This window comes from Crassostrea angulata, chromosome 8 (genome assembly GCF_025612915.1).
Source record: "Crassostrea angulata isolate pt1a10 chromosome 8, ASM2561291v2, whole genome shotgun sequence".
NCBI lineage: Eukaryota > Metazoa > Mollusca > Bivalvia > Ostreida > Ostreidae > Magallana > Magallana angulata.
In genome coordinates this window covers 46,181,186-46,199,048 of record NC_069118.1, presented here as the reverse complement: position 1 = coordinate 46,199,048, position 17,863 = coordinate 46,181,186, and the positions used below count along the sequence as shown (strand labels likewise).

At 31.1% G+C, this 17,863-nt stretch overlaps 1 protein-coding gene across 1 annotated transcript; it reads right to left on the bottom strand.

Moving 5' to 3' along the window:
• Nucleotides 1–3,968: 3,968 nt before the first annotated feature.
• Nucleotides 3,969–11,954, bottom strand: LOC128158041 (uncharacterized). The gene is made up of 5 exons (XM_052820714.1): nt 11,830–11,954; nt 10,348–10,540; nt 8,176–8,268; nt 6,739–6,915; nt 3,969–4,272 (listed from the first exon to the last, which is right to left on the bottom strand). Exons 2-5 carry the CDS (start codon nt 10,496–10,498, stop codon nt 4,070–4,072), a joined length of 624 nt encoding a protein of 207 aa, XP_052676674.1. The 5' UTR covers nt 10,499–10,540; nt 11,830–11,954; the 3' UTR covers nt 3,969–4,069.
• Between the last annotated feature and the right edge of the window lie 5,909 nt (nt 11,955–17,863).

Here is a 17,863-nt window from a genome sequence, read left to right as displayed (position 1 = left end):
CAAGCAAAAATCATTGAATAAATGACAAATTAATTTGCAAAGGTGGGGTTAAAAACCGCCAACTCACAATAATTCAAATACTCAAATGAAAGTAAAAATTAGAACAAAATTTCACAATGATACAATGTGCGTGCATATACAAAGAGTGTAAGCTGGTGGGTAAAACAAAGTTCATGGAAAAATTTACGTCCAGCAGCAAAATCATAGAAAATAAGAATGAGAGAATTTACATCTGCCAGGTTCTGATAAGACATTAATTTATTACCAAAGATGATTGGATGCTGGACATGTTAATAAATATATTATGTTTAACAATCTTAAAACCTACCTCCCAGTGACCCTGCTGTGTACAAATGCAAATTACCATCTGTAACATGACAAAGTATTTCGACAATGGTTGTTAATGAGCATTTCCCTTACATGCACACATACATTATTTTACAAGCTTGACTTACACAGAGATACTAAAAAACATTCCCAAGTATACTACTACAAAATTTGTTGCCAAAAATAATTTTATTTAAAATAAAATTAGTTTTTTGTCGACCGAATTTTTCCATATATATAATATATAAGCATTTCCAAGAGAAACAATATTATATCAATTTTTCCCAACTTTGAGGTTTGTTGCTAAATGTACACGTAATTTACCCATTACAAGTAACTTTTATTTTTGTTTTGAACTTACATTTATCAGCAATTTCTTAATGAGGTTAATCTGTGCACCTCTTAGCAATGTGTCGGTCGTTTATTCATGCGTGTGATAAAAATAATATTTGTGTCCTTTCTCCGGGTACGTAATGTTCAGTTTATCTGAAAAATCCTTATGGAAAATGTCGTTAATCTCGATAAATCGTTACGTTCTTATAGTTCACCCGGATTATTTCGACACAATCTTTAGTGTCAGAAACACTCGAATCATAGTTACGTTGGTTTGGCTCTATTCCCCTTTATTGTGTGCGCTTCCTTTATCAAGAGCGTGGGGCATTTATATATTTGATGTAAATGTTCTCCGATCCTCTGCCTCAAAGTATTTTTTTCATCATAAGAATGATATTTTTCTTTCAACCTTTATAATTGAAATGATAAAAAATGATTTTTTAAAGATGCATTTTACAAAGTTATTGTAAATTTGCCTACGATGGATATAATGGAATAAAGAAACAAGTTGAGTTGAAAAAAAATTCTGGTGCATCGATTGACTCGAACTCTAGATCTATACCAAGATGTATAAAAGTGGGAGTTCTCCGTGGATCCAGTACGCCAAGCATGCAGTTGTGTAATTGATGGTTATACTAGCAGTAGAATACTAAACTAAAATTGTCTGTGTGAAAGTCAGGTTTATGGTACGAATAAAAGAAATCTGGATAATTTAGAGTTATCGAACTTTGCTGAGGATCGGAGATCGTTAAACGATGCCTTTGCACGCCACCTAACACGGCCGATACAGGTTTCCAAACTTTCAGTTTTGTAAACAACTATCATCACCATTTTTCCAATTTCATTGTTATGTTATCTCGCCATTCTTAACAAAGTCAGATCAAGTAACAGTCGAATTAATGTTCTGCAACTGGAAAATTCGGATCGAATGAAAAACCATAGACAACTTATTAGGACTATTTTGGTGATCATATCAATTTTCATGATTATGAATACGCCATTTATTGGTACCCTTTTGCTAGACCCTAACCAAGAAAATTTTCAGCTTTTGGATTCCCTCTGTGTCGCTTTATCTTGGATTATTTAGCTATTCAACAAACGCCCTTACCTAAACTGTGATGAACAAACAAATACGAAATTCGCTCATAAACATCTAGCTGTAAACGAATTGTTAAAGTGGCATAGTAGCTTGAAAAGGTATATCATCTTTTTCATTATGGCAACGGTAATAAGAAGATGTGTGAGAAGTTTAAAAGTGTACGAGTCATTACATGGCAACCAACAGACCTTTGAATATTCATCCGGAGTTACATGTGTTAACGAAACGGGTTCTTTTTGGTCATTTATTTGCGTGTCATGCGCATTGAATTGCTGTCTGAAAATAGTTACAGCGGATATGACACAGGTTTGAAATATAATAATTGGGAATTATAAAATGATTGTTGTTAGAAATAACATTTTTGTAGAGCGCATCTCAATACATGTAAACATATATTTGTAGGACATGAAGAAATCGTTGTTTACTGAGAGACTGTATACTCGAACTAGCTATAGATGTCATGTTGAAATTTTATCATTTCTCTGCTCTTGCATTCACAGGAAGCTCAACATTTTTGTTTTGGGCCATAATATATCTGGACATCGATTGAAAAGTCAGTGTTATTTGGTAAATAAGGAATGTGTGTGCCATCATGACTCTTTAAAATACCAATCCAACCTTTCCATTCTAAAATAATCTTTTATGGGATAAAACAGTTTTGTTCTTAAAAGAAGATTTCATTTGTTAATGATTTATAGCGAAAATATGCAATAACAAAAATCTTATGAATGCTGGTTAAAATGGTCTATCTTCATGATTTTTCAGTTCGATTTGTTATTAAACCTTGATTGAATAACTCATGTTCTAAAACAACAACCCATATATAAAGGGCTAAAGCAATGTCAATAATTATTCCTGTACATGCTTTTTTGTTTTCCCTTGTACCTAAACGTCGTGAAGTGATGATTAAAAGAAACGTCCCATGATTGCCGTCTATATTTGTAAAGACAGTATCCAGCAAAATATAAAAAAAAACCTCGCCGCCGTCACGTTTTCAAAATTATATTTTTTGTCATCGTTTTGTTTTAAAAAAGAAAACGTTTGGGACATCCAGAAAGAAAACACTTGCTAGGATTGGAAGTTTACAGAATATAAACCGGGTTGTTATAGTAAATAAAAGGCTTGGCTTTGCCTAGCCTTCTGTGAAATTTATAGCATTACAATCAATATCCCCCTTTAAAAAAGCAACAACAACAAAAAAAAAAAAATTAAGGATGATGTTTACTCAGAATGAAAAAAATTCCTCTGATGATAATAAAAAACCAACTACTGTGTGTTGTAGACCTTTCATGGTAGTGTTATTCTTCACTTTCAAATAAGTAGGTCAATGACCTACTTTTTGAGTTAATGGCCATTGAATATTTTTTGAAAATTGAAGAAAAATCCATAAAAAATTTATTCTATGATTGAGATTTTCTTAATTGTGAAAATAATACAAATTGCTTAATTCTTTGACAAATGAAATACAGTTTATGAATGGTAGTGACATTAAATAGATAAAAAGAATTGAGTTTTCATTCACAATTTTTTTAGGGTATTCTAGTCCGAATTTCCTCTATTAGTTTTCAAATTACTATCCATTTTTGATTCAATATAATAAAAAACTGAATGATGATAATGCTAAAACATTTACAGTATTAAACTAAGTATAATTACCTTTCTCTCCTGGCATAAAATTTATACGAGGTCAATGATCAACATTTTGAGATATGGTGTCTTTTATCATTTTTAAGCACTTTCAATATTTTTGTAGTGTGTGCCATACGATTATCTAAACGAAAAAGCAAGATAAAACCAACAGAAAATATGCAAAATTATGTTCACTAACAAATAAAATCTTAACTTCAAATATTATAGTAGTATCAAAAATATTTCAGTGGAAAACAAAATCTGAAAAATTTAATCCGAATTTCCTCTGCTTTGCTAAAAGTCAAACTTTGTCAGAGCCTAATTCCATAATTTAGTAAAAATATCGATTGTTATGTCAATGATAGTTCATTTCATAAATACGTTTGGTATTTAAAACAAATTTTACTCATTAAATTGAACTTTTTAACAATCCGGATTTGAGAACTCAAACCCTGAGTAAACAACGTCCTTAAATAAAATATTAATAAGATCCAAACAAACATACCCAAAAATTGCACTGTTTATGTATCTTAAAGCATTTGTAATGAATAACTCATACAAAAATTATCTCCAGGAAAAGAAAAACATCGCATTGACACTTAAAGTTTCAAAGGTAGTTTTATAAAAGCCAAATTGGCAAAAGAAGTTAGCACAATGATATTTCTTTCTTTCACCAAAAGCTTAGATTTGACAAAAATAAAAATTGTTTGTGTATTGACCCGTTTTTGCAGCAAAAATCCCACCCTTCATAAGGACTATCCCTGCTGCCTGGGGATTGGTTCCGTCGACAATACCGGAAGTAGGTACGTAAGGCAGGGGGCTTCCAGCGTCCGTTACCCAATTGTCTCCATCCTTAGAACCTTGTATGAAAGCTTCCTTGTTTGCTAAATCCCAAAATGATTACATTATGTTCAGAATATTGTTAATCTTAAAACATGTTTACACATTATAGTGTACCATTTTATATTATTATACTTTCATGTTAAAATCCAATTGGTTTAGACGCAGTTGAATATCCGTTTTATAATTCTTTAGTTAGCGTTAGCAACACACTTGGCAACGGGTTACACAACGAATAATTACTTGCGCGTACGTTATGCGCGTAGGGTTCGCCGTACAATTCACGTCATTTCTAATAAAAGGCAATATAATTATCTGTTAAATTAAGACATTCAGTATAATAAAATAAATAGTGTTTCTTTGTGAGAGTAACAGTTGAATTTGACACCCCTCGAAAACAATTATCAACCTTCGCTTCGCGTCGGTTGAAAATGGTTTTCTCGGGGTATGAATTTCAACTGTTACCCTCCCAAACTGGCACTATTTATATAATATGTGTATTTATCGTTATGAATCATATTCAACTCTTAGCTTTTCTATATTGAACAGAAAATAACATAAAATGAATTTATCTTCATAGATAACAATACAGATTAGTCGAAACTATACAATTTTAAAAAATAGAGTCTGCTAACGATGCTACTTCAACAGGTCAAGGCAACTAGATTTTGTGACGTCGGCATAAATTTGAAAACTAAATTAGCTACCTCTTTTCTTTCATCAACAGACAAATCAGATAAATGATTTGCAAGGCATTGTGGATTACAACAAGTTTCAGTGTATACAAAGCGTATTGAAAATATTAACTTTTTTAAATTGTCCTCTGGAAACTCATTTTCAATTATATTTTAGAATTTATTTTAAAAAGATTTTGGAAATTATGTCTGATCATTTATTTCTATGCTTACCTTAAAACACTGCCTATGAGGTCGTATATCATCATATTTAAATATCACATCGTCAAATTAAGGTAAAACGAGAGGTACGTCCTATTCAATTAGAAGTAATCGAGTACATTTTTCATGTGATACCTTAGGTTTAGGACAAAATTTATTTAGTAGAATTCGCATTGAAGTTTCTTCAGGAACACTCATCAGAATGCATACCGTACAAAATACTACATGCTACCACCACACTTAATTAATAACTTATTCTTCTGTATTTGTATATTTGTGCATTACTATTAACGGGGCGATATACGTGTTAAAAATGTACAATTACCTGCATTTATTTCTGGTGTACAATGATTAAGTAACCAAAAAACAATTATCCAGTTCTTTTCTTATCAAAATATGTTTGTACTTGTATGCGTATGATTGCCATTCTTTTGATACTGATTTATTTTCGAAGTAGCAATTGATGTGAGCATGAAACAAAGTCTGTAGTACGTAATCTTTCCTTTCTTTACCTTATAAAGTAAAAATCAAGTTGTACATTTTTCCTGCAAGTAATTTAATATTGTGTATAAAAGAGGTTAAAACCACGTGTGTCTGTTAAAGCGTTAACACGTAGAAGGCTGTTCTGCTTTGCGACTCTTCCACTGGATGGGAGAATATGGTTGACGCAAATATAATCACGTATTAAATAATGGTATCCATATAAGATAGTGTACCCGACCTGTTCAAGGCAAGTTTTTTTTCTTCCTTGTTTACATTTTTCATGACATGAACAAAGTTATCTGGATTCCAAACACTCAACTTATCTAATAAGAAAATTCGCGCGATACAAACTCTCCCCGTAATATAAATGCTTAAAAAGTAATAATAATAAAAATAATAATAATAATAATAATAATAATAATAATAATAATAATAATAATAATAATAACTAGGCACGTTCTTGTCTTCCTTTTAAACTATTTTTTTGGACCTACATTGCAAAATTAAGATTTCCGGAAAAAGTCATTTTAAACTGCAATATCCCTGCAGTGCGTTGTCTTATCTTAAAACGGTTTTAAGTTTTGTATTCAGTACAAAAATGTCTACAAAACGTTTATACAAAAAAATTTGAATCACTACCGCTGACAATCGGAAGTGACAGACGACCTGCTCAGGACAAAATCACTTTTTAAAAAAGGAAAACGAACATAATGGCCGACCGGAAGTGACGTCATCAACAATAATGTACGAGATAAAAGACCTTGATTTTTGTATTATTCTTGAAAATTTCATAAAAACCGTTGTAACATATATGAGATATTTGAGTTTTAAGAAAAATGTTTAGAAAAAAAAATAATAATAGTGAAATATAGAGAAAAAGAAACCTAACAAAAACAATAAGCACTTCTGTGTGAAATGGAGGACCCTAATAATAATAATAATGATAATAGTTGGTCACTTTTGTGATTTGAGGTTAGCTTGGAGTCTGATCAACTATCATGTTATATAGTTATTTTCATTATTTATGATTTTTTTTAATAAATGACAGATTATCTTAACATGGGTGCTGATTTAGTTTTTATCCTAGTTTCGGTGAGTTTGTGTAGCATGAAAAACATAAATAAAGCTTACAAGGAAGTAGCTTGATAAGCTCCTTTCTCTCTTCTTCTGACTTTACCAACAGCAACTGTCCGCCTTCATTCGCACACTCTTGTCTTGCAACGGCGATTGTTACAGGGTTTGTACTCTGCACAAGGCTAAAGCACCCAAACAGGGGATGAACCGAATATCCAGGCGATGTGCAGTATCCTTTGAAACCAATTAAAAGCATAGTGGTTAGTTAAGTAAAATGCAAACTGTGTACATTAATTTGTGACCAAGAAAAATTTGGATTCATTTTTATTTTTACGAACCCCATTTAACAAAGGTGAAAAATGATTCGCAATGATTTATCATATTTTCAAATGGATAAAAATTTAGAATGTAATGTCTATACAATTTCTATATTTATACTGGGATAATTTTTATACACACCGAAAGGTCAGATAAGAATCATTTGCAAAATTAAAATTTCCTGAAATGTATTACAACATATATTAATATAAATGCTTAAAGAAGTCAAAACATTTATAGTACAGCCAATGACGATATCATACAAAAAACTCTTCTATAAAAATCTCTAATTTTAAAATACCATGGGGTTTTACTGCCTGTTTATTAAAATGAAACACATTTAGTCAAGATCTTTTCGTTAAAACGCAAAGAATTTTCAACATAATTTCATGCGTTGAAAGTGTGCTTTTTATTATTAGCTCCGCACTGAAGTTCAAAATTCATATAGATTTAAGGTTCTTAATAAACAAAAGAGTAACAGCTGAAAGGACTGGCGCATTTATTAGTACATTTGATGATCACACTTAAAACACAGTTGACTATATAACTCTTGGACGCAGTTTCACCCATATGATTTTTTATAGTCTAAATTTTCGTTGTAATGTCAAAATAATGGTTGAGAGGGGTATATTATACATTTATTTCATGAAGGTTAGGGAGAAATGAAGATTCATTCCCCAAGGAAAATCAAATTTCCCTAGGGCAACGCCCAAGTGAAATATGATTTTTGGGGGGAAATAAATTTTCATACCTCCTAAACGTTCATGCAATACATTGTTTATTTTACCGAACGACAGGTGATACTTTGGAATAAATTGCGTTCTATTCGTTTTTTAACTCTTGTAAAAAAAGTACTGAATGTTAACTGGTTTCTTTATAAATTAGTTTTTTGATATAAAACGACTTTAACTATGATAATAGAGGTTATAATCGATAACATTTTAGAATCAACCATTTGATTACATCGTATGTTGATACTCGGAAATTTAAATACGTATAAAATGAAAATTAGCATGGCTTCCGAAAGGGTGGAATATGATAAAGAATATGTCGATGACAGGGAAGTTTTATTGACCTGGCACGTGGTTGTCTAGAACCAATCAGATAACGCGTTATATAGAATTATTATAATAAGGAATAATAATCTGTTTTCGAATGTAACTCTACATGGACTACCTTTCTGGGCTGCTTGTGGTCTAGGAATAGTCAGAAAAAGGACAGCAGTTGTCAAGGCGGCATACTCTGTAGGACTGAAGACGTGTCCCCCAGCTAAATATAGAAGCATTGTATAAGGTCAGTCAGGTACAGTGAGATGATCGACAACATGTCATTTGTTAACGTTTTATGATTAATAAAGGTATAACGGCGATCAAGAGTTCTATTGCAATTCATAATCAGGGTACTAAAAGTACTGATAGGCATCATTTTAGAGGTAATTCACTGATAAAAGAGATATTTTTTAAACTTAAATTTAAAGAAGGTTTGGAGTATAAAGACTTTAAAATACAAAATTATACAGGATTGTAAATACCTTGAGAATTTTACATAATCGTGTTCTTACATGTATATGGAAAACACAAAAACAAATGTTTGACATAACGGAAACATAATTTACCAGTTATGATTTACAATATGTACTAAAAATTATGCTGACATAATAAATACAATTTCTTGAACAGAGAACTTTTTCATCTTCATCCCTGCTTCAAAACCCCTAATGTTAGGTAATATGATCTCAATTTCGTAGTGTTGTCGTTCTTTTTCTTTTCAGATCGTATGATTCGATTGTAGGGAGTAATCAAATATACTTTCAAGCGTTTCCAAAAACAATGAAGATAAAATATTTATATTTAAGAGACGTTATATTAAAATAAAATTTAAAAATTCTCTATATATATTTCAAAGTAATCATTTAAGGCGGTCCATACAGTAAATATTGCTAGGTCAGCCTTTTGATCAACAGCGCATGCGCATTTATTGTAAACATTTTAGCTTGGCTTTCTGAAAGAGGGTGAAAAGACCACAAAGTTTGACAGATTTGACTTTAAAAAGGATCAAAAGAGATGAAGACAAAATACAGGTGTGAACTATATATCTAGTGAAAGAAAAAATGGGAATCTACAGGTGTCATCAAAATATCATTTAGTTTTAGGATTATTTTTAACATCTTGATAAAGGTTCGTCCAGCAAGGTTTCGACCAATCGAAAAACGGGGCGTGTAGATTTCAGTTCTGTCCGCTTTTACACAGCTATGAATTACAATCAATTTCCGTAAGAAATAGTGGGAATCATACTTAATGGATGTAAATATAATTTACTTCATTCATTTTTGATTTAATTATTTTATATTTATATGACTGTTAGATTGTATAAACATGCTGATTTCCCAATTCACTTTGAAGTTTATTGACATCGCTGTCTAGACAGAATTAGTCACGCTTCACCCACGTAAACTCGGTACTCTCCCTAATCACTTGTCAAGTGAATCACTGACTTTGTTGTTTTTCTTATGCTAAAAAGTAAAATCAGGATGTTTGAAAAGCCTTCGATGTTCTTATAGAAGATTTAGTATGCATGCCAAAACATGTAACTGATTATAGTTAAAATGGAAGTAATCGTAAAAAGTAAAGTAAACGAAGACATGCCATACTACGATCACCGTTGATAGTACTTGGGGTAATTTTGATTTTAATTATTCAAGCTTCAAAGATAATTACAAAAATTGATGTGTTTGTTAAGTAAGCATGTTAAGAATTAATAGATTGGGTGTGTAGCTGCTTAGAAAGATACGTCTCCGCGGGAGATTGATAATTGATAATATGCGAGCGTAATACAATAGAGACAAAGAAACACTCCATGATAATTGAATCTCATAAATATTCAATATTTTGTCCACCGTTAGATGATGCTTGAGGAATCCCCATTACTTGATGTTACGGGCAAGACATTCACAACATAAGTCTAAAAAGTCATAACCACTGTACGATTCAACACCATTGCTTGTGTACCCCAAATATTATCAAATGAATATTGATTGTATTAAACTCATGAATATTCATACTTATTGGGAATTTTAGGTATGAACCAAAATTTAAGAGAGAAATGATTTTTATTAATTTCATAATTCATATGTATAATTCTATATATTGTATGTTTTGTAAATGTAAATAAGTTACTTATTTCAATAATAATGATATTGAAATATAAATTCTAAACGAATATTGCCAATTTTGCCGCCAGATGGTGTCCGCCAAATCTACCAAGATCATTATCGACGTCAGATGGAAGCTGAATGGTAGTAATAGAGGAGGCGCACAGAACCTCCGTCTAAAAATAAATCCAACTTACAAATCGAGGCCGCTAGAGCTGAGCCTACCAATACACTACTCAGCAAGATACGGTTGTTGGTCGTCAGTGCGACAGTGGGGGTCAAAGACTGGGACATCACAATGGACACAATTAGACAGACTGCCAAGTTCTTCTTGAGCAGAAACTCCATTTTTCTGTATGGTTTTTACTGCGCGAATGAGCTTCCTACAAACTAAAGAACTATGCTACTATATGTGATTTATGTTACAGTGCACGCATATGACGATCGAAGCATTAAATAACAAATTGCAATAAAGTAGAATGGCAAAATAATCCATTTTAAATAATGGGCTATACAAATTAGTTATGAAGAAACCCAGACTGGTTTCCTTCAACTGAACATAACGTTCGAAGAAGTATCTTTTCATGTCTTGAAAATGTAGGAAGTTTGGAACAATTTATATGTTTAACAAAAATATATGTAGATATTATTAACGACTAACCAATCAAAATAGAAGCTTAAGGTTGTTTAAACAAATAAAAATGTTCATGCATTGGTATGGATATTTGTTAAGGAAATGATCCTGAAGTTTACAGAACAATCCTGCTATAACAAAATGTAATCGAATTGTTGCAGAATTGAAAAATAGAGAAAAAAAACCCACATTACTGCATAATGGTATAATTCAGGTTGAAAATTAATGGATGTATTTATTCGTGTGATTTTGGAGTACCAAGGTTTGAATTAAGAGGGTTGACCATTTAAACCTATATAATCTCATTTAGAAAAAAAGTTTTGTATAAAGATATAGAAAAATATTTAAATTTTAAAGCTAAGATCTTTTAAAATTTAACTTTACTTAGTAATAGATTATACATGTAAAATATCAGTGTAATTATAACATATTATAAAAGATACATTTCATTTGTAATTTGTTGACCACCTTAATAGTTGTTCGCAATTAGAGTAGTCATTAGACAGGGAAGTGCTTTAATAAAGTCAATAAATTGATTCATTTTATTCTTACATCATCATGATATTATCAGACATTCTCTCGATAATACAGATATATTTTTTTCATTAGTAGCCATAAAGTCTATGGGCTTTTAATAATATTTGTTTACTTACTAACATGATTTTTTTTTCATATTTCAAAAATAATAATGTTATTAATGAGAACAATTATAAAAAAAAAAAAGGAAAAAAATGAAATTTTAATCTACTATAATTCTGCCATTCTAAATGTTTCCAAATATATTTACATATTTCCAAATTATGTGCTTAATAGACTATCAAACACAAGAGTGTTTATATAATGCACCTAGAAACCCTGACCTTTTGATAAAAATCCGAATTTCTTTTTATAGAATAATCGGTTATAAGATTTTTTAAAAATAAATTGTTCTCTTAAAAGAAAACCTTTTTTTGTAATTTTTTTTTTTTGTTTGTTTTCTCTTTTTGCATCTTAAATTTAAAAAAAACGATTTCTTTTTTTTAAAAAATCAGTAAATACTTGTTACCTTATCTTTAAGGATCAAGGAACACGTGTGAACGAATTGTGTTTAAACGCTGGTTAACATATACATGTACCGGTCAAATGGAGGACATCTAGGTTATCATTTATTGCGTATCCGGTTTTTGACAGAATGATAAATATCATAGTATGAACAAATACCCATAATGTATATCTAATACAACGTCAATTTCCTCTTCCTTTCACATTGAGATACTCTCAATTAACCCCCCCCCCCAAAAAAAAAAAAACAAAAACAAAACCCAAAAAACCTTTTTATATGTTTGGTGTAGCTTATTATAATTGATGCCAAACAACTTTAAAATGTTTTCTCACAACGATATTTTATGACGTATTTTCTCCATCTTTTTTAACATAAGGGATTGAATTGGATTGCAGAATAGGTTACTCGCAATTCGTTTCGACTAATTAACTGGTTACTCGCAATTCGTACCGACTGATTATATGGTTCATCGAATCAATATACGCAGATTATTTGACATATTATTGATATTTTGAATAAATATACAAATGACACAGAAAGCATGATAAGACTATTCTGTTTTGTAAATCAAAATACAATTTAAAAGTTATCATTTGTGTTATTATTCAAAAAGAAATTTTAAACAACAAGTAAACAGTCATCAAATAATTTTATAGCTCACACGTTGCAATTTCGCAGTACAGTCAGTTTGACGCGATCAAAACAAAGTCTGCCCGAGGCAAGCTAATAATCTCCTTTTAAAATGAGTAACTATCCTTTCGGATTGTAATATATGTATGTACCCACTTTAGACAATTGCACTTTCTATGTTATGAATTAATGTCGTGTTAAAGGGAAAAAGTAAAAATTAATACATTGACCGGCACAAACATTAATGGTAATTCTAACTACTGTGGAATCATTAGATTTCGTGGTGGCTCAATTTTCGTGGATTTCGTGGGTACCTATCATCCAGGAATTAACATCATCCACGAATTATATATTAGGGGCTATAAATTCATATTTCATTTTGTAGGTACATGTATAAGAAAATACACGAAATTACGTCCCCACGAACCTATAAAATTTCAGCAATCCACGAAAATTGGCCCCAACGAAAATTCATGATTCCACAGTATTATCAAAATTAACACCTACTGACCAGACCATTTTTCACAAAAGAGCTCAGCCCCGAGGACTTAATTCAAAGTCTCTAATTTAATTTGATAGTCTCAAAAGATATAAAATCTCATGTTGAAATTGCGATAAATATATATTATTTTTGAGAGTTAATTTAAAGGTATCTCACTCCTCACATTTTGATTTCATTGCGCAGATGTTAAATATATTTTAAAGGAATATGATTTTATTGACTTAAACCCCACAAAAAGATCACCATTTCAAAATTACACAACATTCATAAACTTAAGTAATACTACGTGAATTCAAGAAAAAAAAACAAGTTTTTGGGGGACCCGTACTATTTTCTCGTGCCGAAGGTTTTTTTTAGTCGAAAATGACAGAAACAAGCAATTTTATTAATTTTCTATATGCTTTTCTTTTTATTATATTTTATTCCTTATTCACACGTTTAACATTAATATGTTTGTGACATGTTTTATAGGTCCTGTATGACTTGTACAAAACTAAACCTTGAGAGAGTGATAGACGTTTAACTTAAAATCATGGAAATAAATAGAAAATGTCTGAATTTTTTAGTCCACATTTTGCGAGAATTTTACCTTTGAAGCCATATATCTAAAATTTGACAATACTGACCACCGTGTTTTATTATGTCAAAATGATACTGAATACATATCTAGGTGAACTGGATAAATCTTACAAAATTCTTGATATTCAAAATGATTTTATTTCAAATTAAAATGTAGATATAAGAGAATACACAAAATTACGTCCACTCGAAAATATAAAATTTCGGCAATCCATGAAAATTGACTCCCACGAATTTTAATGGTTCCAAAGTAATCTGTTTACCGGTAAGAGATCGCCATCCTTAGTTATCACTTATCAATAAGAAATATTCAGGACTCGGTTGCGAGAACGTTATCTAAATCTAACTAGCTATTAACCTGACGTTAAAATTAACTAAAGGTAACAAGCTGTTAAAGCTTAATTTATTATCAAATTTAAATTACAGATTTAACTCATGTTACCTATGTGCATTAAATACTGAACTAAACATTAAAAATAACAGTTAGTTACGGTTTTAAATAAGAAATAATTCAACTGTCGTTCGTGCAACGCAGTCTAGGAAAAAGAGTCAAAAAGTTAAAAGTCTAGCATTTATTTCGATATGTTGAAGATTTGTCATTTAGGAGGTTTGGGTTGTCAAAAAATTACCACTCAGGTCTGCTTTACTTTTTTATATGATTAGTTTAGCTGTAGACTGTTATCACATGTAAGTAAAGAAAAATTTCACATTTGAGCATTTTCCAAAATCTTAATACATATCCTTTCATCCACAGGAAAACGATCCAGTCTTCATATGGTCACGACAAACCAGGCCCCCAAGCCAGACAAAAAATTAACTAAAGTCTCTCACACATTTTTTATGTATTTTTTACTCTTCTTTTTAAAAACCATGTTCTCATACCCTCTCATTGAAATCATCACGCGGATCTCGGCTGGTCCCTGGTCAACCATCCTATAGAAGAACACCTCCTAGTGCAGAAAGTATTGAATTTTTGTGTGCAATAGGAGGAAAAGTATCTCTGCAAATTTATATTTATAAAAGTAAGATGGTCACCTTTACTGGCTTATCCCTAGCCAACATCATCAAATTCAGCGTTCAGATAATTTATATCTTAAAAAAGAAATCAATCTTGTTAGTTGTTACTAAACACAAAACAAATCTGCATGTTTCAAAGGTCTTGGACAAAGTAAAAACACCTCTTATTGCAACCTATGGTGCGAAATAACGCCTTCATACGATGAAAGAAATATTGACCAATCTCTTAATTTTTCTTTTAAATCCTTTTATCTCGACATTTTTTAATTAACAACACAGAGTTTTTTTTTAAGATTTAGATCAATATTAACGATTTGTTCTTGGTCTTGGAGAAAATACTATCATGCTTTGTTGCATTTGTATCGAAAATTCAAAAGTTTTTTCTTCAAAGTAGACATTGTCCATTAGCATGAAAAGCTATACTTGTGAGAGAAACATCTGTATTCTTCTTTGCTTGCAAAAATGTGAGAAACGTTATCAAATTTAAATAACAATAATTCTATATGCATTGTTATATTACTTGTTATAAATTTTAAAAATTTTATGTAGTTTGAAACAGGGTTAAGGCAACATTATTTAAAAGAAAAAAATTAATAATCATGGAGTTTGACTTCCATCTCGCTTCTAGTGCATTCCATGCTATCGTTGGAACTCTTATTAATATCATTGCCATGGCTGCAGTGATAATTGCTGGACTTCACAAAAACAAACATTTTACCTTTGTGTTGAACTTATTCGTCAGCAATTTGTTAGTGAGCTCCATTAATTCTCCTCTGAGCATCGTATCCGCCATTTTTTCCTGTGCTCAAGATGATATTTTGTGTCCCTATTCTGGATTTTTAATTTTCAGTATATCTGGAATAACATTATGGAGTCTATCGATGATTTCCATTAATCGGTATGTGCTGATTGTTCATCCAAGTCATTATGATTCCATTTTTACGATCAGAAACACTCGGATTATTTTGGCGGTCATTTGGCTTTACTCCCCTACCTTGTGTGCGCTTCCTCTAACACGAGCATGGGGAAATTTTGTCTTTGATGAAGACATGTGTCTATGTACCCCTTTTGTAACAGACAATGGGTTCCGAACCTACGGACTTGTCTCCACAGCAATGATAACCGTTGTGCCCATTTCATTTTGTTATCTTGCCATTCTCAACAAAGTAAGAACTAGCAACAATCGCATCGCTGGAGGAACACAACTTGAAATTACAGAAAGAATCAAACAACAAAAACAGTTGATGCGGACCATTCTGGTAATGATATCGGTTTTTATATTAATGAATATTCCATTTATTATCACAGTTCTTCTAGACCCGGGCCATGAAAAGTTCAGCCTTTGGGTCCACTTTTTGTCGCTTTATCTCGCGGGTTTTTCTTACACAACGAATACCTTAACATACACGCTAATGAACAGACAAATAAGAAGTTCTCTTGTTAAAATATGTAAGCGGGTCCCATAATTATTAAACACTTACTGTGGTTTCATTCATATTCAAGGGTATCAATTTTCGTGGATATAGTAAAAATCACAGTTTCAAGGATATGTAAATTCGTTGCCAATGACTTTATCAATACAAAATGTTAATAGAAAGTGCACTTCAATGACCATTTAATTTCGTGGAGCAACTTAACAACGAAATCCACAAAAATTGGTATTCAACGAATATTGATGAAACCACAGTCTATTTTTTTTAAATGGTTGTTTACATATAGCTACATGTAATGTCATAATACTCGTTTACTTTTAGGTTATTTTAATGTTTTATATATATCACACATATGATTATTTTCTATTACATTCCTGAATACAGATTTGCATCAGACACAGTTCAGAACCAAACGACGTTAAAACGGCAGAGAATAATATCATTTTTTAATTCTTATTTATTGATTTCAATGATTATATGCATTTATGATTCTTGACATTTAGGTGTGTAAAAAAATAAAAACAAAACTGATTTTCTTTGTCAGGTTTGTGAGTTTATGCAGTATTATCTAAATTGTTGATTGATCATACATGTATCTTATATACTTAATAGACTTAATATAAAAAATTTTCAAAGCTGATTTTGGTGTGTACATGTGTTGTTGTTTTTTTTCCTGTTTACTTTTTTATGTATTGTTAAACTTACGTAGGAAGCATTTGAAAATGTAGACGTGAAAAAGAAATATTTAGTCATGCGCGGCGGCATTATTCAAAATTTAACTACGTTATGTATTCATTTAACGAGGCCGAGTACAGAACGAGTACGCACGCTTTCGCGCAGCGTTTCATTTGTATTGTGACGTCATCTTTTATGCTTTGTTGACGCCATGGCGTGATAGTTTCAACTGCAGATATTCAGCGAAAATTGTTGAAAACATCTCGTTTGATGCGTAAAAATAATTTTATATTGTGGAATAAACATAAATATTTCGAAGTATAAGCTATATTTGGGCTCGGGTCGAAAACGTGAAGAGGGTTCAGGAAGCATAGCCCTCTGTCACGCCTAAATATAGCTTAATTCATATATTTCAAGACAGTAACCATGTATTTTATATATATGACCCTTAATATGTGATGTTATGTATTTTTTTATATCTTAAATATGTCTGAATGTTTTAATAATACTAAGAAGATCACCTTTTCCGCGTTTGTCAAATAAAAAATAGCCATTATCTGACGAATCTGGGAAATTGGGCATACAAAAATCAACTTTGATAAGACCCCTTGAACAAACCAGGAGGTAAAAGGTTTTTTTTCTTTGACAATTTGATGGTTTTTAGCAATAACTTTAATATGTAGAACAGAAAAAGAAATCCCTAGGGCAGAAGTTTTGAAAAAATGTAAAAAATATGGAAAATTGATACATTTCAAGCAAAATCCCATAGGGTCCTATGTTAAAGATGAACAAACTTTGAGATGACCCCCTAAACAAACGGTGTGGTAAATGTCTTATTTTTTAATCTTAAAACAATAATTATATCAGTAGAAATTCATGTAAAAGGTTTCATCCAAAAATCTACGGCAGAACAAATTAGACCCGGCCTCGTTAAATTCATGTTCAGTTTTGGTGTGAATTTCGATGCTCCTCTTCACCCAAGAATAAACCTTTTTATACAAATATTAAATTTAATACGCATATACTAGGTATAACTCATGAATTTAAAGAGACAGTACAGCTGAAAACATATGTGTTAATAACGTCGGATTTACCTATTGTTTTGTTAGGAAATAAGAAATAACGTTGATTGTAATAGTTGAAATACATTAAAATCCCTTTCACATGCCTAATTAACGTAATTATGAGCTTCCAGAAATTT

Coding starts and splice junctions, on each gene's coding strand:
- LOC128158041 (XM_052820714.1), bottom strand. CDS start 10,498: ATGGAGTTTCTGCTCAAGAAGAACTTGGCAGTCTGTCTAATTGTGTCC. Junction 8,269..10,347: donor AGCTCTAGCGGCCTCGATTT/GTAAGTTGGATT, acceptor TTCTATATTTAG/CTGGGGGACACGTCTTCAGT. Junction 6,916..8,175: donor ACCACAAGCAGCCCAGAAAG/GTAGTCCATGTA, acceptor TTGGTTTCAAAG/GATACTGCACATCGCCTGGA.